The sequence below is a fragment of the Podarcis bocagei genome, assembly GCF_964188305.1.
Source record: "Podarcis bocagei genome assembly, chromosome: 18".
NCBI lineage: Eukaryota > Metazoa > Chordata > Lepidosauria > Squamata > Lacertidae > Podarcis > Podarcis bocagei.
Genome location: NC_138144.1, coordinates 6,533,701 through 6,553,199, shown reverse-complemented (window position 1 = coordinate 6,553,199; position 19,499 = coordinate 6,533,701). Strand labels below are relative to the sequence as shown.

At 49.2% G+C, this 19,499-nt stretch overlaps 1 protein-coding gene and 1 long non-coding RNA gene across 2 annotated transcripts in view; one reads left to right on the top strand and one right to left on the bottom strand.

Annotated features, from left to right (window-relative positions):
- Nucleotides 1-41: 41 nt before the first annotated feature.
- Nucleotides 42-1,068, top strand: LOC308577816. Its single transcript, XR_014003714.1, has 2 exons — nucleotides 42-114; nucleotides 578-1,068. It is a non-coding gene; the product is annotated as an uncharacterized lncRNA (long non-coding RNA).
- Nucleotides 1,069-11,533: 10,465 nt separating this feature from the next.
- MAP2K2 (mitogen-activated protein kinase kinase 2) overlaps nucleotides 11,534-19,499 on the bottom strand; it is a 32,270-nt gene continuing 24,304 nt past the window's right edge. Inside the window, exons 9-11 of the mRNA XM_081177929.1 lie at nucleotides 17,162-17,223; nucleotides 16,284-16,329; nucleotides 11,534-12,418 (exon numbers count right to left, since the gene is read on the bottom strand). Coding sequence (XP_081034055.1) covers nucleotides 12,308-12,418; nucleotides 16,284-16,329; nucleotides 17,162-17,223 — 219 coding nt within the window. The 3' untranslated portion in view covers nucleotides 11,534-12,307. The remainder of the gene's footprint in view (nucleotides 12,419-16,283; nucleotides 16,330-17,161; nucleotides 17,224-19,499) is intronic.

Sequence of the window (19,499 nt, the reverse complement as noted above, 5' to 3'; positions counted from 1 at the left end):
TTCCTCTCCCTCTCTCTCTCTCTCCTCTCCTCTCTGCTGTTCCTGCCCCTACTGTAACAGTAGATGCAAAGCCCCGTATGACGCCGTGAACTCCCTTCCTGGTTTGCTCTCAGGGTAGGGGAGGGGGAAAAAAAAAGAGAGAGAAGCAGAGAAAAGGACAGGGGTCCCTCCCTTTTCTTAAAGGTGCAGCAACTGCGCTGGGGGGGGGGGGGACACGACTTGCTTTCTCTTTGGCAAGCTTTTCCCTTTTTGCAAACTGACATGAGGCTTTTGCAAACTGGCTGGGCGAGTCCTGGTTGCTTTTTTGCAAGGGAGACTTTATTTTTTTGCAAAGGAGGAGGAGGAACCAGAAGGGAGATTGCAACTGGCAAAGGCACAGGGGGGTGGAAGGGAGGAGGGGGGGGGAAAGAGAGAGAGAGGGAGCATTCAAGGCAACCCCCCCCCATCCTAGCCTTGCTTGCTTGCTCGCTTGCTGCCACGTCTCACCCTTGGCTTGCTTGCCTCTTGCCAAGGGCACGCTCCGGCTGCAAGCGGGCAATGGCCGTGTGGTTTTTCGCTATATTTTTATTTTTGGCAGCCTGCAATTGCTGCCTCCTCCGACCCCACCCAGGCGACGGAGCGACCCTTCTCCTCCCAGCTAAGCCCGTGTTATCTAACGCAGCAACGCGGCCAGCCCGCGGCGAGGGAAGCGTTTGCAAGCCGGGGAGGTGCAATGCAATGCAAAGCAAGCCTGGAGAAGACAGGTGCGTTTCCTTATTTAAAAAGGGAGGGGGAAAATAAAATCTTTTTGGAAAGAGTTGGTGGGGAGAGTCGGGACTTTTTATTTTATTTTTATTTTATTGCTTTGCAAATGATGTTGATGATAATGATGCAAGCTTTAGGACCGCACAGCACGCCGGAGATGCAAGCTGGAATCCCTAGTCAGCTGCGAGGAAAGCGTTTGCAAGCCGGGGAGGTGGAAAGGGAACCCTGCAATGAAATGCAAAGAAAAGTAGCCAGCCTGGAGAAGACAGGTGCGTTTCCTTATTTAAAAAGGGAGGGGGAAAATAAAATCTTTTTGGAAATAGTGGGGAGAGTCAGGACTTTTTATTTTATTTTTATTTTATTGCTTTGCAAATGATGTTGATGATAATGATGCAAGCTTTAGGACCTCACAGCACTCCAGGTCCTCGGCAGAGGGATTTCCTCCTGTTTGACTAGTGTCCAATTTGATTTCTTTTTAATTTTTTTTTATTTTATTAACATATAAAACACATACAGTGGTACCTCAAGTTAAGTACTTAATTCGTACCGGAGGTCCGTTCTTAACCTGAAACTGTTCTTAACCTGAAGCACCACTTTAGCTAATGGGGCCTCCTGCTGCCGCCGCACGATTTCTGTACTCATCCTGAAGCAAAGTTCTTAACCCAAGGTACTATTTCTGGGTTAGCGGAGTCTGTAACCTGAAGCGTATGTAACCCGAGGTACCACTGTACATATACATTTACACAATACACGTACACAACACACTACCTTATTTTCATAATATAAAAACATGCATCACTCTATATAATACCTACCTATACTATACATATCAACATACCAACACACCTACCCCACACGAACACCCACCAACTTGACTTCCAGCCGTTCTTGTTACGCTACTTTATTTTTCCAACTAGCTTCATTATTTCTTTAATCTCTTCTTCTATCCTGACTTTACTCTCCTTTCACTCTAATCATTTTCTGGATTCACGCAAAATCTGTCAGAAATTCGACTTTTCCCACATAAATTTTGATGTATTCCTTAAAGATGGCCCCCTCCTTATTCACTTTTTGTACCAGATCTCCTCTTATCCTCCCTGTTAGTTCGGCAGTATGGAAGTATTCCATCATTTTATTTTATTTTATTTTATTTATTGTATTCCATCATTTTAGATAATCAGTCTGTTTTAGCTGGGACGCTGCTGCTTTTCCAATTTGTGGCAATCAATAACCTTGCCGCCGTAGTTGCATACATAAATATTGGTCTGACCGTTCTAGTGTGCAATTTGATTTCACCCAACAAGACACCCATAGCTGAGCTCAGCCTTGGGTTCATGCTGCTGGTGGGCTAAGGAGCCACAGAGCCTAGGACTTGCCAATCAGAAGGTCAGTGGTTCGAATCCCCATGATGGGGTGAGCTCCCGTTGCTCGGTCCCTGCTCCTGCCAACCTAGCAGTTCGAAAGCACCTCAAAGTGCAAGTAGATAAATAGGTACCACTCCGGCAGGAAGGTAAACGGCATTTCCGTGCGCTGCTCTGGTTCGCCAGAAGCGGCTTAGTCCTGCTGGCCACATGACCCGGAAGCTGTACGCCGGCTCCCTCGGCCAGTAAAGCGAGATGAGCGCCGCAACCCCAGAGTCGGCCATGACTGGACCTAATGGTCAGGGGTCCCTTTACCTTTACCTATGATGGTAGTGGTGCAAGCTTTAGGACCTCACAGCACGCCGGAGATGCAAGCTTAAATCCCTAGTCAGCTGTGTGATTCCCTCCTCCTCCAGTGCTTTTTAATGTCATCTTGGGCAACATCAGCCACTGGGCTGGGTATGTAGTTTAGACTGTAATCAGTCTAGGTTGTGTGTTTTTTAAAATAATAATAATAATAATAATAATAATAATAATAATAATAATAATAATAATGTTTTGTGTTATCTATATCATCCAAAGGCCTGTGTTGGTAGGCAGCCAGCATAAATACTGTTACTGCTAAATAAATGGTTATAACAAAATAAACTATTATTATGACTGTTGCCAGAGGGTGACCAATGCATTTTCCCCAACAGTTATTATTATTTTTTTTTAGTTTTGTGTTAAGCGCATTTTCATGTTTGGCGTATTTTTTGGTATTGAACTACAATAAATTAATGATTGGTGAATAACAAAGGAACCGTTCATATGATTTATTTATTGCATTTGTGTATTGCGATGTTTTAAGGCTGAGCTATCCCAGCTCCTGCCAGCCTAGCAGTTCGAAAGCACGTCAAAGTGCAAGTAGATCAATAGGTACCACTCCGGCGGGAAGGTAAACGGCGTTTCCGTGCGCTGCTCTGGTTCGCCAGAAGCGGCTTAGTCCTGCTGGCCACATGACCCGGAAGCTGTACGCCGGCTCCCTCGGCCAGTAAAGCGAGATGAGCGCCACAACCCCAGAGTCGGCCACGACTGGACCTAATGATCAGGGGCCCCTTTACCTTATGATAGTATGAATAAAATATAGTAAAGCAGCAATAAATAGGGAAGTTTTTTTAATGTTTGATGTTTATGATTATTATTATTATTATTACTATTACAATTATTATTATTATTTATATGTTGGAGTGTCTGGGGCAACAAGATATGTGGGGTACAAATAATAATAATAATAATAATAATAATAATAATAATAATAATAATAATAATAAATAAATAATTATATTATTATTTAAAAGCTCATAAAAAGAGCAGATAAAATCTCAATAAGAAAAAAACCAGTTTAGACCTACTGCAACTTGAGCCTGCAATCCTATATCAGCAATCCTATATCCAATCCTTAGGAATATGCTCTAATGAACGGGATTTCCTTCTGAATAGGATTGTGCTGTTAACAAACATTGGGCTTTCCAGGCACAGATTCCTGTAACCCTTTGCAGCCACGAGGTGGGTCTGTATTTTCTATTACGAAACGCCTTCTGCGTACATGTCTCATAGCGGCGTACAGAATTAAACCAAAAGAACTTAAAAACGCTTAACACCACCACTGCACAAACATACAAATTAACATTGGAGAAGTTTAAAAGCTGTATAAAGTAGACACCCGTGGATGGCAGAGACCCATTCATACAGCTGGGAAACCCTGTCAGGAAGAAAAATACAGTGGTACCTTGGTAGTCGAACAGCTTGGCTGCCAAACAAATCGGCTCCCGAATGCCGCAAAGCCGGAAGGGAGTGTTCCAGTTTGCGAACGCTTTTTGGAAGCCAAACGTCTGACTCAGAAGCTCCTGCAGCCAATTGAAAGCCGTGTCTTGGTTTTCGAACCGTCTCAGGAGTCGAACGGACTCACGGAATGGATTAAATTTGAGTACCAAGGTACCATTGTAATATTTAAAGGTAAAGGGACCCCTGACCATTAGGTCCAGTCATGGCCGACTCTGGGGTTGCGACGCTCATCTCGCTTTATTGGCCGAGGGAGCTGGCGTGCAGCTTCCGGGTCATGGGGCCAGCATGACTAAACCGCTTCTGGCAAACTAGAGCAGCGCACGGAAACGCCGTTTACCTTCCTGCTGGAGTGGTACCTATTTATCTACTTGCACTTTGGCATGCTTTCGAACTGCTAGGTTGGCAGGAGCTGGGACTGAGCAATGGGAGCTCATCCCGTCGCAGGGATTCGAACCACTGACCTTCTGATCGGCAAGTTCTAGGCTCTGTGGTTTAACCCACAGCGCCACCCGCATCCCACTGTACTATTTATTTAGGTATTAAATTTGCATACCAGCCTGTTCCCGTAGGTCTCAGAGCAGCTCCCAAACTCCTTCAGTTGTTTTCTGAAAAGTTCAGGCGACGGACGCCTGTCCTTTATCTCATGAGGAACGCCGTGTGCATACAAAAAGGGGCCACCGCGCTGAAGGCCCTGTTCTTTTCAGACCGCACAGGGGAAACTTGCACAGAGCAAACTTGTTTTCTCCTGCTCCAGAGGATCAGGCCTAAAGCCGTGGCTTCAAGTTGCAAGGAAGAAGATTCTGACAGAAAATTGGGAAGAACTTTCAGGCGGTAAGAGCTGTTTGACCGCGGGATGGAAGGTGGTGGCCTCTCCTTCCTTGGTTTTTAAGCGGAGGTTGGACAGCCCTCTGCCCTGGATGCCTGAGCTGAGATTCCTGCAGTGCAGGGGGTTCATAGAATCATAGAATCCTAGAGTTGGAAGAGACCACAAGGGCCATCGAGTCCAACCCCTGCCAAGCAGGAAACACCATCAGAGCACTCCTGACATATGGTTGTCAAGCCTCTGCTTAAAGACCTCCAAAGTAGGAGACTCCACCACACTCCTTGGCAGCAAATTCCACTGTCAAACAGCTCTTACTGTCAGGAAGTTCTTCCTAATGTTTAGGTGGAATCTTCTTTCTTGTACTTTGGATCCATTGCTCCGTGTCCACTTCTCTGGAGCAGCAGAAAACAACCTTTCTCCCTCCTCTATATGACATCCTTTTATATATTTGAACATGGCTATCATATCACCCCTTAACCTCCTCTTCTCCAGGCTAAACATGCCCAGCTCCCTTAGCCGTTCCTCATAAGGCATCATTTCCAGGCCTTTGACCATTTTGGTTGCCCTCCTCTGGACACGTTCCAGTTTGTCAGTGTCCTTCTTGAACTGTGGTGCCCAGAACTGGACACAGTACTCCAGGTGAGGACTGACCAGAGCAGAATACAGTGGCACTATTACTTCCCTTGATCTAGATGCTATACTCCTATTGATGCAGCCCAGAATTGCATTGGCTTTTTTAGCTGCCGCGTCACACTGTTGGCTCATGTCAAGTTTGTGGTCAACCAAGACTCCTAGATTGACCACAAACTTGACATGAGCCAACAGTGTGGGTTGGACTAGATGACCCTTAGGGTCCCTTCTCACTGATTCTATGATTCCGCTAAAATCTCGCATAGACTGCGCTGACCTGCTAGGTATATCAGGGTTAAGGTGGTCTCTCAAGTATTGCAAATGGGAGACCACTGAGGCAGGTACGGAGACAGCTTTTATTTAAAACCTCACCACCTTTTAATGGATTTTTAAATAAATCCGTCAGCTGCAGCGTCTTCATCTTGCCTGGATTGAGGCTAGTCCAGGGGTCAGCAAAGTTTTTCAGCAGGGGGCCGGTCCCCTACCCCTCAGGCCTTGTGGGGGGCCGGACTATATTTTGAAGAAGAAGACAAAAGAACGAATTCCTGTGCCCCACAAATAACCCAGAGATGCATTTTAAATAAAAGGACACATTCTACTCATGTAAAAACACGCTGATTCCCGGACCATCTGCAGGCCGGATTGAGAAGGCGATTGAGCTGGATCTGGCCCCCAGGCCTTAGTTTGCCTACCCACGCTCTAGATCAGCCTTTCTCAACCTGTGGGTCCCCAGGTGTTGTTGGACTACAACTCCCATCATCCCTGAGCTCTGGCCTTGCTAGCTAGGGGTGATGGGAGTTGTAGTTCAACAACATCTGGGGACCCACAGGTTGAGAAAGGCTGGTCTAGGCTTACTGGACCTCATCCAGTCCATTGCCACACCTAAGCACTGGTTCGGAACATCCCCTGATGGAGAGGAGAGGGACACTTGAGTCCACATCTTTGGATTACCTCCCACTGGCAAGGGTCAGGCAGATATTGAGTACCACGGGAGGTAAAATATAGTATAATCCCTTAGCATCGCTGCCAAAGGGCAGGGAAGTACCGTATTTTTCACCCTATAGGATGCACTTTTCCCCCTCCAAAAATGAAGGGGAAATGTGTGTGCGTCCAATGGGGCGAATGCAGGCTTTCACTGAAGCCTGAAGAGCGAGAGGGGTCAGTGCGCACCGACCCCTCTCACTCTCCAGGCTTCAGGAAGCTCTGCGCAACCCTCGGGAGACCGGCTCCGAGGGTTGCGCAGAGCTGCCTGCAGTCCCCGGCTCAGCGCAGCTCTGCATGGCCACCGGGAGCCGGGCGCGAAATCCCGCCCCGTTCCCGATGGCCGCGCAGAGCTGCCTGCAGTCCCGGGATCAGCGCAGCTCTGCGTGGCCACCAGGAGCCGGGCGCGAATCCTGCCCCGTTCCCGATGGCCGCGCAGAGCTGCCTGCAGTCCCGGGATCAGCGCACTTCTCCCCATAGCCCCACAAGCTCGGGGGACAGCGGGGAGGCAGAGCGTGACTTGCCGCTGTTCCCCGACCTGGTTCTTCCAGCCCCGCACCTGGGGGGGGAAATAATTTTTTTCTTTATTTCCCCCCCAAAAAACTAGGTGGGTCCTATGGGCCGGAGCGTCCTATGGGGTGCAAAATACGGTAATCTCTTGTGGGGCACCGTTTAAGCAGAGCTTAAGAAGCCCATCTCAAAGAGGAACTGCGGTGATTCCAGTCAATCTTCGTCGCTTTACAAAACACGCTAGTTTGGTTTGTGTTTGGTTCAAGTCGTCCAAATGTTTGGGATGTGGAAATGCAAATTCGGAATGTGAAGGGGAACTACCTGAAAATGATTTGCAGGTGTTATCTAACTCCGAGCAGGCTTGCCAAGATGTATAAGACTGAATCAGATACTGTATTTTTCCATGTATAAGACTAGGTTTCCCCCCTAAAAAAACAATGTCCAAAATTAGGGGATGTATTATACATGGATAGTGTCCGTCCCCCCATTTTCTTAAATCTGAGTCCCCCAAAATAGGGGGCGTCTTATACATGGGGGCATCTTATAGACAGAAAAATACGGTAAGTGTTGGAGATGCAAGGAGTTGGAGGGAATGTTCTTTCATGTGTGGTGGACTTGCAAAAGAAGCTTCCTGCAGCCAACCGGAAGCTGTGCTTTGGTTTCCGAACGCTTTGGAAGTCAAACGGACTTCTGGAACAAATTCCGTTTGACTTCCAAGGAACGATTGTGCTGAGCTAGTTTGACTTATTACAGGGAAGCTTCCTTACGATCCACTCTGCCTAACTCTTGCATGCTGATTTTTGTATGCTGGTGTTACGGCCTTAATGTTCGTTGCTATCTAAGGAAGTCAGACTATCCTCCCCCAGGGCCAGGGCCTTCTCAGTGATGGCTCCGACCTGGTGGAATGCTCTGTCCCAGGAGACCAGGGCCCTGCAGGATTTAACTTCTTTCCGCAGGGCCTGTAAGACAGAACTATTTCGCCTGGTTTCAATTTGAACTTAGCCTGATCTTCTGTTCCCCTTCCTTCCCTCCCCCTCCCCTTTTTATGAAGATTACCCGCTCTGGGATCCCACAGCTAATTCTCACCTGGTCTCCTCGCTGGCCCAAGTGGGACTAATTTAGCCAGCTAGTCCTGGTGATCATCTAATGTTTACTGGATGGATTTCCCCCCTAAACTGATTTTTGATTTTATTGTTATTTACGCTTTATATCGTATTTTATGTTGTTGTTTTTTGTAGCATCAATTAAGTGTTTTAAATTTGTTGTTAGCCACCCTGAGTCCGGTTTCCTGAACTGGGAAGGGTGGGGTATAAATAAAAAATTATTATTAACAATGGTGGGTTGTGCTTACCCATTTTTTGCTGTACTAATAGGCGATAAACTAAGAAAAACTTTGCAAAACAAAGCATAACTGAGGCCTTTGGAGGGCCCTTCCTTGGCCTCTCAGCTCACACACTGCGAACAAAAATCCACAGGAAACCAGGCTTCTTAATGTAAAGTGCCATTTATTTCATCTCCCCATGGTGAAAATAGTTTCTTTAAAAAAAAAAAAAGCACCGTCAAAACACTCAGCACATTCTTAAACACCCCTTCCCCAAGAAACCAAAGCCGTAAAAGGAAACATAACCAAAAAAATCTTTTTGGACCGTAAAATGCACCCCCCCACACACACCCCCAGCAAAAGCCTCACTGTTCAGATATATATAAGCATTATGGAAAAAAAAAGTACAGTAATTAGATCACATGATCCCACTAAGTTCATTGACAACTTTTAACTCAAACACTGAATATTATACATTCAGATCCTCAGGAGTTACCCCATTTGATAAAACTTAACGTTTGCACTTGGAGTGAGGGGAGGGGGGGGAATTAAATCAGCTGTCAGACAGTGTCAAAGTGGAAGGGATCTGGCTGCGGGAATGGATTTCAAATTATAGTTTGAGGGGGGAAAGACTTGAGTTACAAAAGGCCTCCCCCTCCCTGACCACCCCACCCAAGAAATGTCGCCTATAGATCTGCTAAGGGGGTCTCTTCCCATTTCCTTCGGCCGGCTTAAAGAGGATTGAAAATTTGCAAGTTTCCCCCAGCTGCTCTTTACACACGCAGTAAATCTCCACCCCACAGGAGAATCCACCCATCTTTCTCCCTTGCTGCTTTATGAAGACGGCAACGACATGGTCAGTCTCGTTTAGAAAGCACACCAAATAAGAGCAACTGCGAGGTTAAAAGGGGTGGGGTGGAACGCCTTCCAAATGTTGTGTTTCTTTTCAAATCCACGATCGAGTCACTTACACTATTTAGAAGGGGAAATAAAATGCACAGTCCGTTTTTATTTTGCTTTCGTTCCATACCCAGTATATTCCGCATCCACAATCAGCAGCAAAACATGGATCAGTGGGGGAAAACACAGGGTCTCTCCCAGCAGTCTTCGTCGGCTTGCGGGGGTCCTGTTTGCCTCCCCTTTTAGATCGTATCAGATGCTAGCAGTCCGGGGGGGGGGGGGGGTTGCGGGAGAGAAGAAAAACTCAAGGCAGTGAAGAGACACAAATGGGCTCAGTTTCTCTCTCTCCAAGTTTCGTGCAAAGCTTGCATCTTTGCCCTGCAATCGGGTGGGAATCAATGGAAAGCACTGATACTCAAATATCCTTCACAGACAAGCCACCGAGAAACAGAAGGAAGTTTGCAGACTCTTGAAAGCAGAAACGAGTATATGGGGAGAGGGTTCGGTGAGAGAAGAGTGAATTATTATTATTTTTTTGAGTGGGGTAGGGGATTTCTCTGAGAAGGGCATGGGAGAGAGAAAAAGCACCTTGCCCCACTAAGTCCTGAATGCAAGAAACCAGCCCAGTTCACCAAAGTCAAGAATTGCGCCTCCGACTTGTGGCTAAATGTTGTTCTGTGTCCCTATCTCTGCAGAGTCCCAGGGATTTAAGGTCGCAGTGCCAATACAGGGAGAGCTTTTTGCTCCTGGCAACCCAATAACCTTTGGATATTTTCGGAAGGCATTCCAAAATCCCACCCCCAAGGGTAGGCACTCCACAAAGTTCCCCTACCCACATGGAGATGCTCTGGGAAACATGTTGGGAGACATCACGGTGCAGACTCCTGGAGGGAGGCATTCGGTTGTCGAACTGGGCCTTTCTCTCCCCTGAAGCACTTGGCAACCATGCCAGCTGGTCGTGCCATGCACGGATGCCAAGATACCCACCGGCTCTGTCGCCTTTCGAGAGGCAAGTGCCAAGACAGGCTGGGGAGAACTTAATCCCTTGCGTCGGGGAGCTCAAGGCAGCCGTGTCTTTTAAAAGCAGCTTCACCTTAGATGGGGTTTTTTGCAGGGTTCCTAGCAAGGTGAGCTAACAGGAAAGCAGTGGTACCACTGCAAGCTGCTGGCTTCTGTTGTGGCCGAGTGACTCATCCGTCAGCCCACCTGCCGCTTGCTTTGGCCTGCACCAAGTCACGCATCCCAAGGCGCAAACCTAAGCAAGGACGGAACATGGCCAGCGCCTCTTCAACATCACCCTCAGCAAGCCCCGATTTGGGGACTCCGCCTGGTTCAGCCACCCAGCTGTGGCTTCCTTACCTGCTGGAATTGAAGGGGTGGCGGTTGGGCACGATGGCTGGCTGGACGCCCATTCCCACACTTCCCAGAATGGCAGAGGGCCCGGCATTCAATGAGAACAAAACCTTAACGACTGCGAGGTGCTGGAGAACTTTGAAGCACTTGACCCTCCTTTTTCATGCTTTTTTTTTAAAAAAAGAAAGAAAATGGGCTGTAGGGCAAGTGTGTATTGGGTCTCACTCATAAACCTGGACAGCGAAAAGCCAAAAATGGTAAAGGAATTAACTGGAAATCAAAGAAAGAGGGGGGGGGGAGTTTGAGAGAGAGAGATGGAAGTTTAAAGAAGGATCTGTTAAGACTGGGGATGAGGTGCAGCAGAAGGACTGGGGGGGCAGGAGGGGGGAGAGGCAGCCTAACCACCGCCAACAGCTTTTCTTCCAGTTCACCTGCTCCAGAGGTGAGGGCTCCTCTGAGCTATGGAGGGCAGCAGCAGCAACAAGACACTGAGAAGCATCCAATTGCAGCACAGGACTCTTTCACCATTAAATCACACACTCTCGGAAACAGAGACGTAGCAACGCCAGTACCAAGAAGACGGCACCTTTATCGGGAGAGCGATGCCTCCGCTGCAAGGCCCGAGGAATAACACACACCGAGCGTGCGCTGGAGAGGAAGAGGCGGCCTTTGCGCCCCCTCCGCCCTCAAGAATTAGCAGCTGTGATTCTTCTCCAATAAATACCCGCAGAGGACTACTGACCTCCACCCTCCACTTGACGAGTTAGTGCACATTGATTTCAGAAATAAAGCACTCTGTTAAGACTGGAAGGAGATGGCTTTAAAACCGTCACGTCTTTGGAGAAGCAGCGTGTGGACTGCTGCCCCCCCCCCATTTTGTAACGACGACACAATTTCCACGGGGCACGGGTGGGGCTGCATCTAGAGAGGCCCAACCCAGAACAGGCCCACCGAAACGCAGGCACACAAAATGGGCATGCCCGCAAATTTCAGCGGGTCTACGCCAAGCACGACTAGCGCCGGATACAACCCCTCGGTGCCCGTGTTGCATTTGTACGTAAAAATTACACACTCACACACACGTGAAGACGGTTCCACGTTCGCCTTGAAGCTGTGGACGTTCCCTCTCCCACAAACACACAGAGGGCAAGTTGAACTAAAAACAGAAACCGTGGGGAGGGGAAGAGGAGGAGGAGAGAATGGGAAGGAATTGACAGCTAGCTTCTCAACCACCAAACACAAACTTCCTTAAAATCGCACGGTCCTCTCGCAGGCTCTAGGAAGGACCCGAGCCCAGGCCGGCGAACCTGCCACGCTGCTCCGTTGGCCAATCAGCCCACTTCCGCCCAAGCTGCTCCACGTGTCTCCACCCATCTGCAGCACCCGTCTGGCAAGCCTGCCTGCGCCTCTCAGGCCCCCCACCCAGGAAGCAAGTGCAGAGAAGGAAAGAAGGCACAGCCTGTCCCTTTCCCCCAAAACTGGTGACACAAACGTAAAAGGAAAAAGCAGCTCACCGCTGCTGTACACAACCCGCCCCCCTCCCCAATCCCTTGCCCAGAGTCAGAAGCTCTGAAGAGATCCACACTCAGCTGCGGGGAGAGGGATGGAGCCGGACAACGGAACAGGAAGAGGGTGAAGCAAGCCCGCTTTCTGCTCTGTCTGGATGATGACCGGGCAGCTTCCGAACTGCGGCGCCTTTGCTGTTCCGGAGCCAAAAATAAGGTTGCGGAGGAGAGGCTGGCCGAGAGAGGCGGGTTCTTCTCTTCTGCTGAAGGGTGGCGGACGACAGCAGACAAGCAAGATGCACAAGAGAAGGAGGAGGAGGAGTAGAGGGGAAGGCGGCGGCTTGCTTGGCGGTCACATGGCGGTGCGGGTGGGAGTGCTGGGCTGGTTCAACCGCAGCGTCTTACACAGCCAGCCGGCGAAATCCACCTCTTCCACTTCGGAGCGCTTGATAAAGGCGTGATTCTGGAAAAGGAGAAAAAAAGAGGAGGTGTAAACATCAAAACATACACTTAGAAACCTTCTCGCAAAGCTCTGCCTACGTTACAAGGCATAGTATGTTTTCAGATTTGTTTTTTTATTATTATTCCCTCCAGGGTGGCAACATGAGAACGAGCCTTTTCAGTGGTGGCTCCCGGCTTGTGGAACACTCTCCCTGGGGAGGCTTGTCCGGCACCATAATTACACAGAGCAGCCCGGCAAAAGAACACTTCCTTTCCGACAGGCCTTGGGCTCCCAGCTATCTGTGGTTTCCTTGGGTAGGTGGGTGGGACGTTTCGATCACACCTAAACAGGACCGTCTTTTTAGACGTTTCTTTTTTGTTCCGGTTTCGGTGTTCATCGATTGTTAAGTTGCTTTGTGTTACCCCGTGGTTTAAAAAGAAAAAGAAAAAAGGGGCAACCAGTGAATTTAAGTAACCCTATCGTAATGGAAGTTTATTTATTTATTTAAAATGGCACTGTTTTAACATTCTGACGTTTGCCACCCTGGGCTCCTCTGGGAGGAAAGGCCAGGGTAGAGATTTCATGAACAAATAAATAACGGCCTAGGACCCTTGTACCTACGGGACCGCCTCTCCCGATATGCCCCACGGAGGATCTTAAAGTCCATAAATAGCAACAACCTAGAGGTCCCAGGCCCTAAGGAAGTCAGATTAGCCTCAACCAGAGACAGGGCCTTTTCAACACTGGCCCCGGTCTGGTGGAACGCTCTGTCTCATGAGACCAGGGCCCTGCGGGATCCAATTTCTTTCCGCAGGGCCTGTAAGACAGAGTTGTTCCACCTGGCCTTTGGCTTGGAATCAGTTTGATTCCCTCCCCCTCTTTCTTTTTTCCTTTCTCCTCCTGTGAAGAGGCTGCATCTTAATGTTTCAATGTTGTATTTTAATCTTGCTTTTTTAAAATTGTATTTTAATCAACTTGTTTTTTATTATTGGTTGTTAGCCGCCCTGGCTGGGGAGGGCGGGGTATAAATAAAATTTATTATTATTTTTTATTATTATTATAGAAATGGGCAAAAGCTTATGCGTATCCAGGTCTTCGCCAAATCAGCTAGCGGAGTAGGGAATCCTCTAGCCCTCAAGGTCTTTCTGGCGGCCCTCCGCAACATCTGACACCCTGCCCCCTTGGGCAAACAAGGTCCTGGGCTTTAGGAATGAGGCATGAGGGCTCCTAGCTCTTCCCAAAGCCCTGCACCTTGCTTAGCCAACTATGGGAAGCCACTGGGGGTGGCAGTCAAATTTTGACCTTGCTCCCCACACGACAAGGCACTGTGCGAACTACAGAGTCCAGTGTCAAGGTACTCTTGCAGCTCACTTGGTGTGGAAAGTTGGGCTAGACTCACATCAGTTAGAAGCGAAACGCGTGGCTTGCAGTCACAGAAAGCTCCCACAAACACAGCCATCGAAACACTCCTGGCGTGGCCTGCAGAGGGAGCCAAGCAGCCAAGGACCCGACTCCGTAAGAGAGAGGAAGAACTTGCAGCTCTCACGATGCTGTTGGGACTCCCAACGCTTTCTAACATGGCCAGAACACATAAGAACTGTTTCCCACCAATATCTGGAGGGCTACAGGTGCGAGAGATACGCTGCTTGGCCCCTGTGTTCCACGCAGGAAATTTAAGAGAATCATAGAACAGAGGTGGAAGGGACGCCGAGGGTCATCCAGACCAACCCCTTGCAATGCAAGTGTCTCGGATAAAGCATCTATGATAGATGGCCCCCCCAAGCTCTGCTTAAAAACCTCCAAGGAAGGAGAGTCCATCACCTCCCGAGGGAGTTGGTTCCCCGGGTGTGTTGATGAAGCAGCACCGAGCAGAATCAAGCTCTCCACTCAACAGCTTGTGAGAAGGCCTCAATCCTGTTCTACGAAACAGCCTCAATAGGATTTAACCGCCCCCTCCCTCTCCATTTTTCTCATCTGGCAGGGACAGCCAATGCAGAACTGACCTCGTCCAGCGATCGATAGTAATAATAATAATCCATATTTTTCGCTCTATAGGACGCACTTTCCCCCCTCCAAAAATTAAGGGGAAATGTGTGTGCGTCTTATGGAGCGAATGCAGGCTCCTTGGCTTCAGCGATAGCAACGCAAAGCCTTCGAAGCGCAGAGGGAGTGCTCCCCCCACGCTCTGGAGGCTTCACGTTGCTTTCGCTGAAGCAGCCTGAAGCCCCCAGAGCGCAGCGGGAATTCAGGCTTCGGTTTGCTGGAGGCACTACACAGTTTTCCCTCTCTGCGCAGCGCCCCTTCAGCGAAGCGGGAGGAGAAATGGAAGGGGCTCCGTTTCTCCTGAAGGAGCGCTGCACAGAGAGGGGAGAATTTTTTTCCTGTTCTCCCCCTCTAAAACAAGCTGCGTCCTATGGTCCGGTGCATCCTATAGAGCGAAAAATACGGTGGTTGTTCAGGTGTAGGCAAATCGCAAGCATACAGGTAAGAAAAAGCTAGTGGGTATTTGCACTACAGGCTTTTGCGTTGCTGTTTTTGGAGGGGAGGGGGTAAAGTAAACAATTAGGGGAAGTCAGGCTGATGGTGCTGGCATGAAACCTCCTCCCCCTTTTAACTGTAGCTCAGAACTGCGATCCAACGAATGCACAGAGTCACGTTGCGGCTCTGCTGGGGATCGGAACCACCTGAGCACACTGTCCACTGTGGGACAATGTCACTGCCCTGAAGCAAGAATGATCTGGCGCAGGGCTAGGGGACAATTGGGGCCCCGGCTGCTGCTGCTGGACTCCACTTCCCATCAGCCACACCCCGAAGAACAGCTTGGGAGTGATGGGAGTTGTAGTCCAGGAAACGCCCGGAGGGACAAAGGTTCCCCAGCCCCCCTGCTCTTGTGCCTTTCACAGACAACTGAGGGATCTGGTACGGATTAAGGAATTCAACATCCCCGGGAAACAGCTCCCGAGGATGCCAGGGCAATGCAGAGGCGAACTTGCGGCATCGTAAGGTGTGCGTCTAAATATTGCAAGGCGCGGAGCAACCTCGGTTTCCATTTCATGCGTTGAGTTTCTAGGCCAGACGGAGTTGAAGATAAAGCTTCAGAGCTTGTGGAGCGGTGCCTGGGTAAAGTTTGAGAGCAGCGTTGGGGGGGAAGGAACCACCTTAGGACTTGCAGATGTTGCTGAACTACAACTCCCATCATCCACGGCCTGGCCATGCCTCCTGGGGCTAATGGGAGCAACATCTGGTGGGCTAAAGGTTGCCCACACCTGTTTCGGAGGCTGGAGGAATGGAGATTCCTATTCCATCCATCAATGCCCAGCCATTCGCCATTCTGCCCTGAACAGAAATACCGTATTTCTCGCTCCACAAGACGCACCTAGTTTTTGGAGGAGGAAAACAAGAAAAAAAATATTCTGAATCTCAGAAGCCAGAACAGCAAGAGGGACCGCTGCGCAGTGAAAGCAGCAATCCCTCTTGCTGTTCTGGCTTCTGGGATAGCTGTGTAGCCTGCATTCACTCCATAAGACGCACACACATTTCCCCTTACTTTTTAGGAGGGGAAAAGTGAGTCTTATAGAGCAAAAAATATGGTATATGAAAAGGGGTAATAATCACATGCAAAATGCTTAACTGATTCCAATTGAAGAACTTTGCATTTGCTGGGAGCTGGACTGAGATTCTGAATTCATTTGGACGCAACATGCGTAGCAGCACCGGCCCAAGACGTTTTGGCACCTGAGGCAGGGCGATGCAGCTGCTGGTGAAGCGTTCCTTGGAGGCTGGGTCTGCTGCCCCTGCGGATCCTGCCACCCGAGGCGGTCACACCACCTTGCCTCAGGGGTGGGCCGGCCCTGACTGTGCATATATGGAATCCTTATCGACTTACCATCAGCTTCTTCAAATCTGCCCGTTCAGCAGGGTTTTTAATTAAGCTGTGTGGGACAAGGAGGGGGAAAAAATCAGATTTCTTTTTTAAAAAGGCAAAGTTTGCCTTTGCAAGGCCACACTCTTTAGTTTATCAGCACTGCCATACTTTGGGTGGGTCCAGAGACAACAGCCTTGTACAGTTCCATTGGCTGCACTAACTCACCCCCACCCTCAAAATATATAGTCATACCTTGGGATAAATATGCTTCAGGATAAGTATTTGCAGGTTGTGCTCCACGGCGACCCGGAAATAACGGAGCGTGTTACTTCCGGGTTTTGCCACTCACGCATGCACAAACGGTCAAAATGATGTCACGTGCATGCGCAGAAGTAACGAAACGTGACCTGCGCATCTTATGTTCTATTCAGGATGCGAATAGTGCTCCGGAATGGGCCTCAAACCTTAGCAGGCAATTGACTGGCGATTGCTGCACCAGGAGGACGGAGGAGGTTCTGCCATGGTGGGGGGGGGGAATGTTGGCAGGGGGTGGGGTGGCGCCCTTAGGTTGCCGACCTCTGGTGTAGAGGACACCCCAGTCATGAAGGCTCTATCCTACACCCCTCCCTCCAAAAAATATGTACCTGGAAATAAGCTTCTCTGAGTTAAGCAGGGCTTACTCCTGAGTTTACATGAATAGAACTGCACAGTAAAAGTTAACAAGCTGTTGCGTAAAACTGTAAAGGGGAGAAAATATCCTTGGTGGAGACTGGCTCTCGCTCCCTGGAAAGCCTGGGGAACTGCGGCATTTGTGGCCGTGTGCATTTGGAAAAGACGACGTTTCCCCTCTCAGCCCACTGGGGTTTGAACACCCCACACCGATGAAAGCAAATGCTTACCATTTATTTACAAACTCCTGGAACTCTTGAGTGAAAACCCCGTTTGGCAGCTTTGGAGGTGGCTGGAGATGAGGGGAGGAAAAGGAACACAGATGTTAAGACATGTCGGAACCCAGGAAAAGTAGGCGCCGCTGAGAAAAGCAGCCGGGGTGATGGGAGACAATGGATGGGGAGGGGAATAAAAGATGGGCAGGGGTTGCAATAAAGAGGCTCCATGGGTCAAATAATTTTCAGGCGTGGGCTGGCATGCCAAATCCCCCCCCCCACCGGCCACCTGAATATTGCAGAGCGTCTTGGAGAACCACTTAATTTATTTTGCCCATTTAGCAACTGTAATGTGCTGAGTGCTGGATGCTAAAGCTTTAAAAAATAAATAAATGTGCAATTCCAAGTTTTAACAAGATATATATAAAGGTAAAGGGACCCCAGACCATTAGGTCCAGTCGTGGCCGACTCTGGGGTTGCGGTCCTCATCTCGCTTTATTGGCCGAGGGAGCCGGCGTACAGCTTCTGGGTCGTGTGGCCAGCAAGACTAAGCCGCTTCTGGCGAACCAGAGCAGGGCACGGAAATGCTGTTTACCTTCCCGCCGGAATGATACCTATTTATCTACTTGAACTTTTTGGCATGCTTTCGAACTGCTAGGTTGGCAGGAGCAGGGACCGAGCAATGAGAGCCCATCCCGTCGTGGGAACACCTTCCCACAAGATGTCAAGGAAATAAACAACTATCAGACTTTTAGAAGACATGTGAAAGCAGCCCTGTTCAGGGAAGTTTTTAATGTTTGATGTTTTATCGTGTTTTTAATATTCTGTTGGGAGCAGCCCAGAGCGGCTGGGGGAAACCCAGCCAGATGGGCGGGGCATAAATAATAAAATCTTCATTATAATTATTATGATGATTATGATTATTATTGTTGAACGCGGGTGGCGCTGTGGTATAAACCACTAAGCCTCTTGGGCTTGCCGATCATAAGGTTGGCAGTTCGAATACCCGCGATGGGTGAGCTCTCATTGCTTGGCCCCAGCTCCTGCCAACCTAGCAGTTCGAAACCACGCCAGAAAGTTCAAGTAGATAAATAGGTACTGCTCCGGCTGGCCACATGACCTAGAAAAACGGTCTGCAGACAAACGCCGGCTCCCTTGGCCTGTAAAGCGAGATGAGCGCTGCAACCCCAGAGTCATCTGCGACTGGACTTAACTGTCAGGGGTCCCTTTACCTTTACCTATTATTATTATTAAACCCAAGAGTGGCCCAGGACTGATGCAAAAGCAGCAATCCCTGACCGGAGAACACGAACATCCCGAGAATCTTGACTTCTGCCTCAAAAAGGAAAAAGGGCCTAGTCTTCACAGATTGCAAAGACGAGCCAGAAAACGTAGGAGGCACAGCACAGCTCTGCGGGGACTCCGATGCCCAGGACTGTCTGTTCTGCAGACTGTCTCCGAAGTCCATCTGCTCTTTCCCCAGTCCACAAAGTCTTACATTACACCACACGTCTCTTTGAGATCCCGAATAACTCCTGCATTTCAGCAACTTGTGCCCTTGTGAATTGTGGATTCTCCCTGCGGTGCATAAGGTGGACCTGGGTCCCGCAGGCTGACCCTGCTCGCTGTCCCCATGCTGCAGGGATGAGGAACTTTTCGGGCTCCATGGGCCAGCCTTCTCAGGCCAAACGAGGCAGGTAGGCAGGGCTGAAAACGGGTTTGGCTTACCGTATTTTTCGCTCTATAAGACACACCTTTTCCCCTCCTAAAATGTAAGGGGAAATGTGCGTCTCATGAGGCGAATGCAGGATGCGGGGCTATCCCAGAAGCCAGAACAGCAAGAGGGATTGCTGCTTAGCAGCTGATCAGCAAGCGATCGGGAGGGGAGATAAGGGACTGTAGCGATACAGGAGGCTGCCACAGCATGAACCACAAAAATCATACATCCACTGTTTCGTTCAGAATATTTTTTTTCTTGTTTTCCTCCTCCAAAAACTAGGTGCGTCTTATGGTCTGGTGCGTCTTACAGAGCAAAAAATACGGTAACCTGCAGCGTTCATACCCTGGTTGTGGTGCTTCGTAAATTTTAAAGGAAAAGAAAGGGGGGGAGGGTTAGGAAGGCATACAAGCAGGCATGGGGAACCTGTGGCTCTTCAGGCGTTGATGCTTACAGCTCCCTTGATCCCTGGGGCATTGGCCGTGGTGGCTGGGTCCGATAGAAGCTGGAATCCAATGTCCCTGTGGGGGCCACAGGGTCTCCTACCCATGCACATACAGCTGGGAGCAAGCAATATTATTTAGGCAGCAGTTCACGCAGCTTGCTAAAGGTAAAGGTAAAGGGACCCCTGACCAT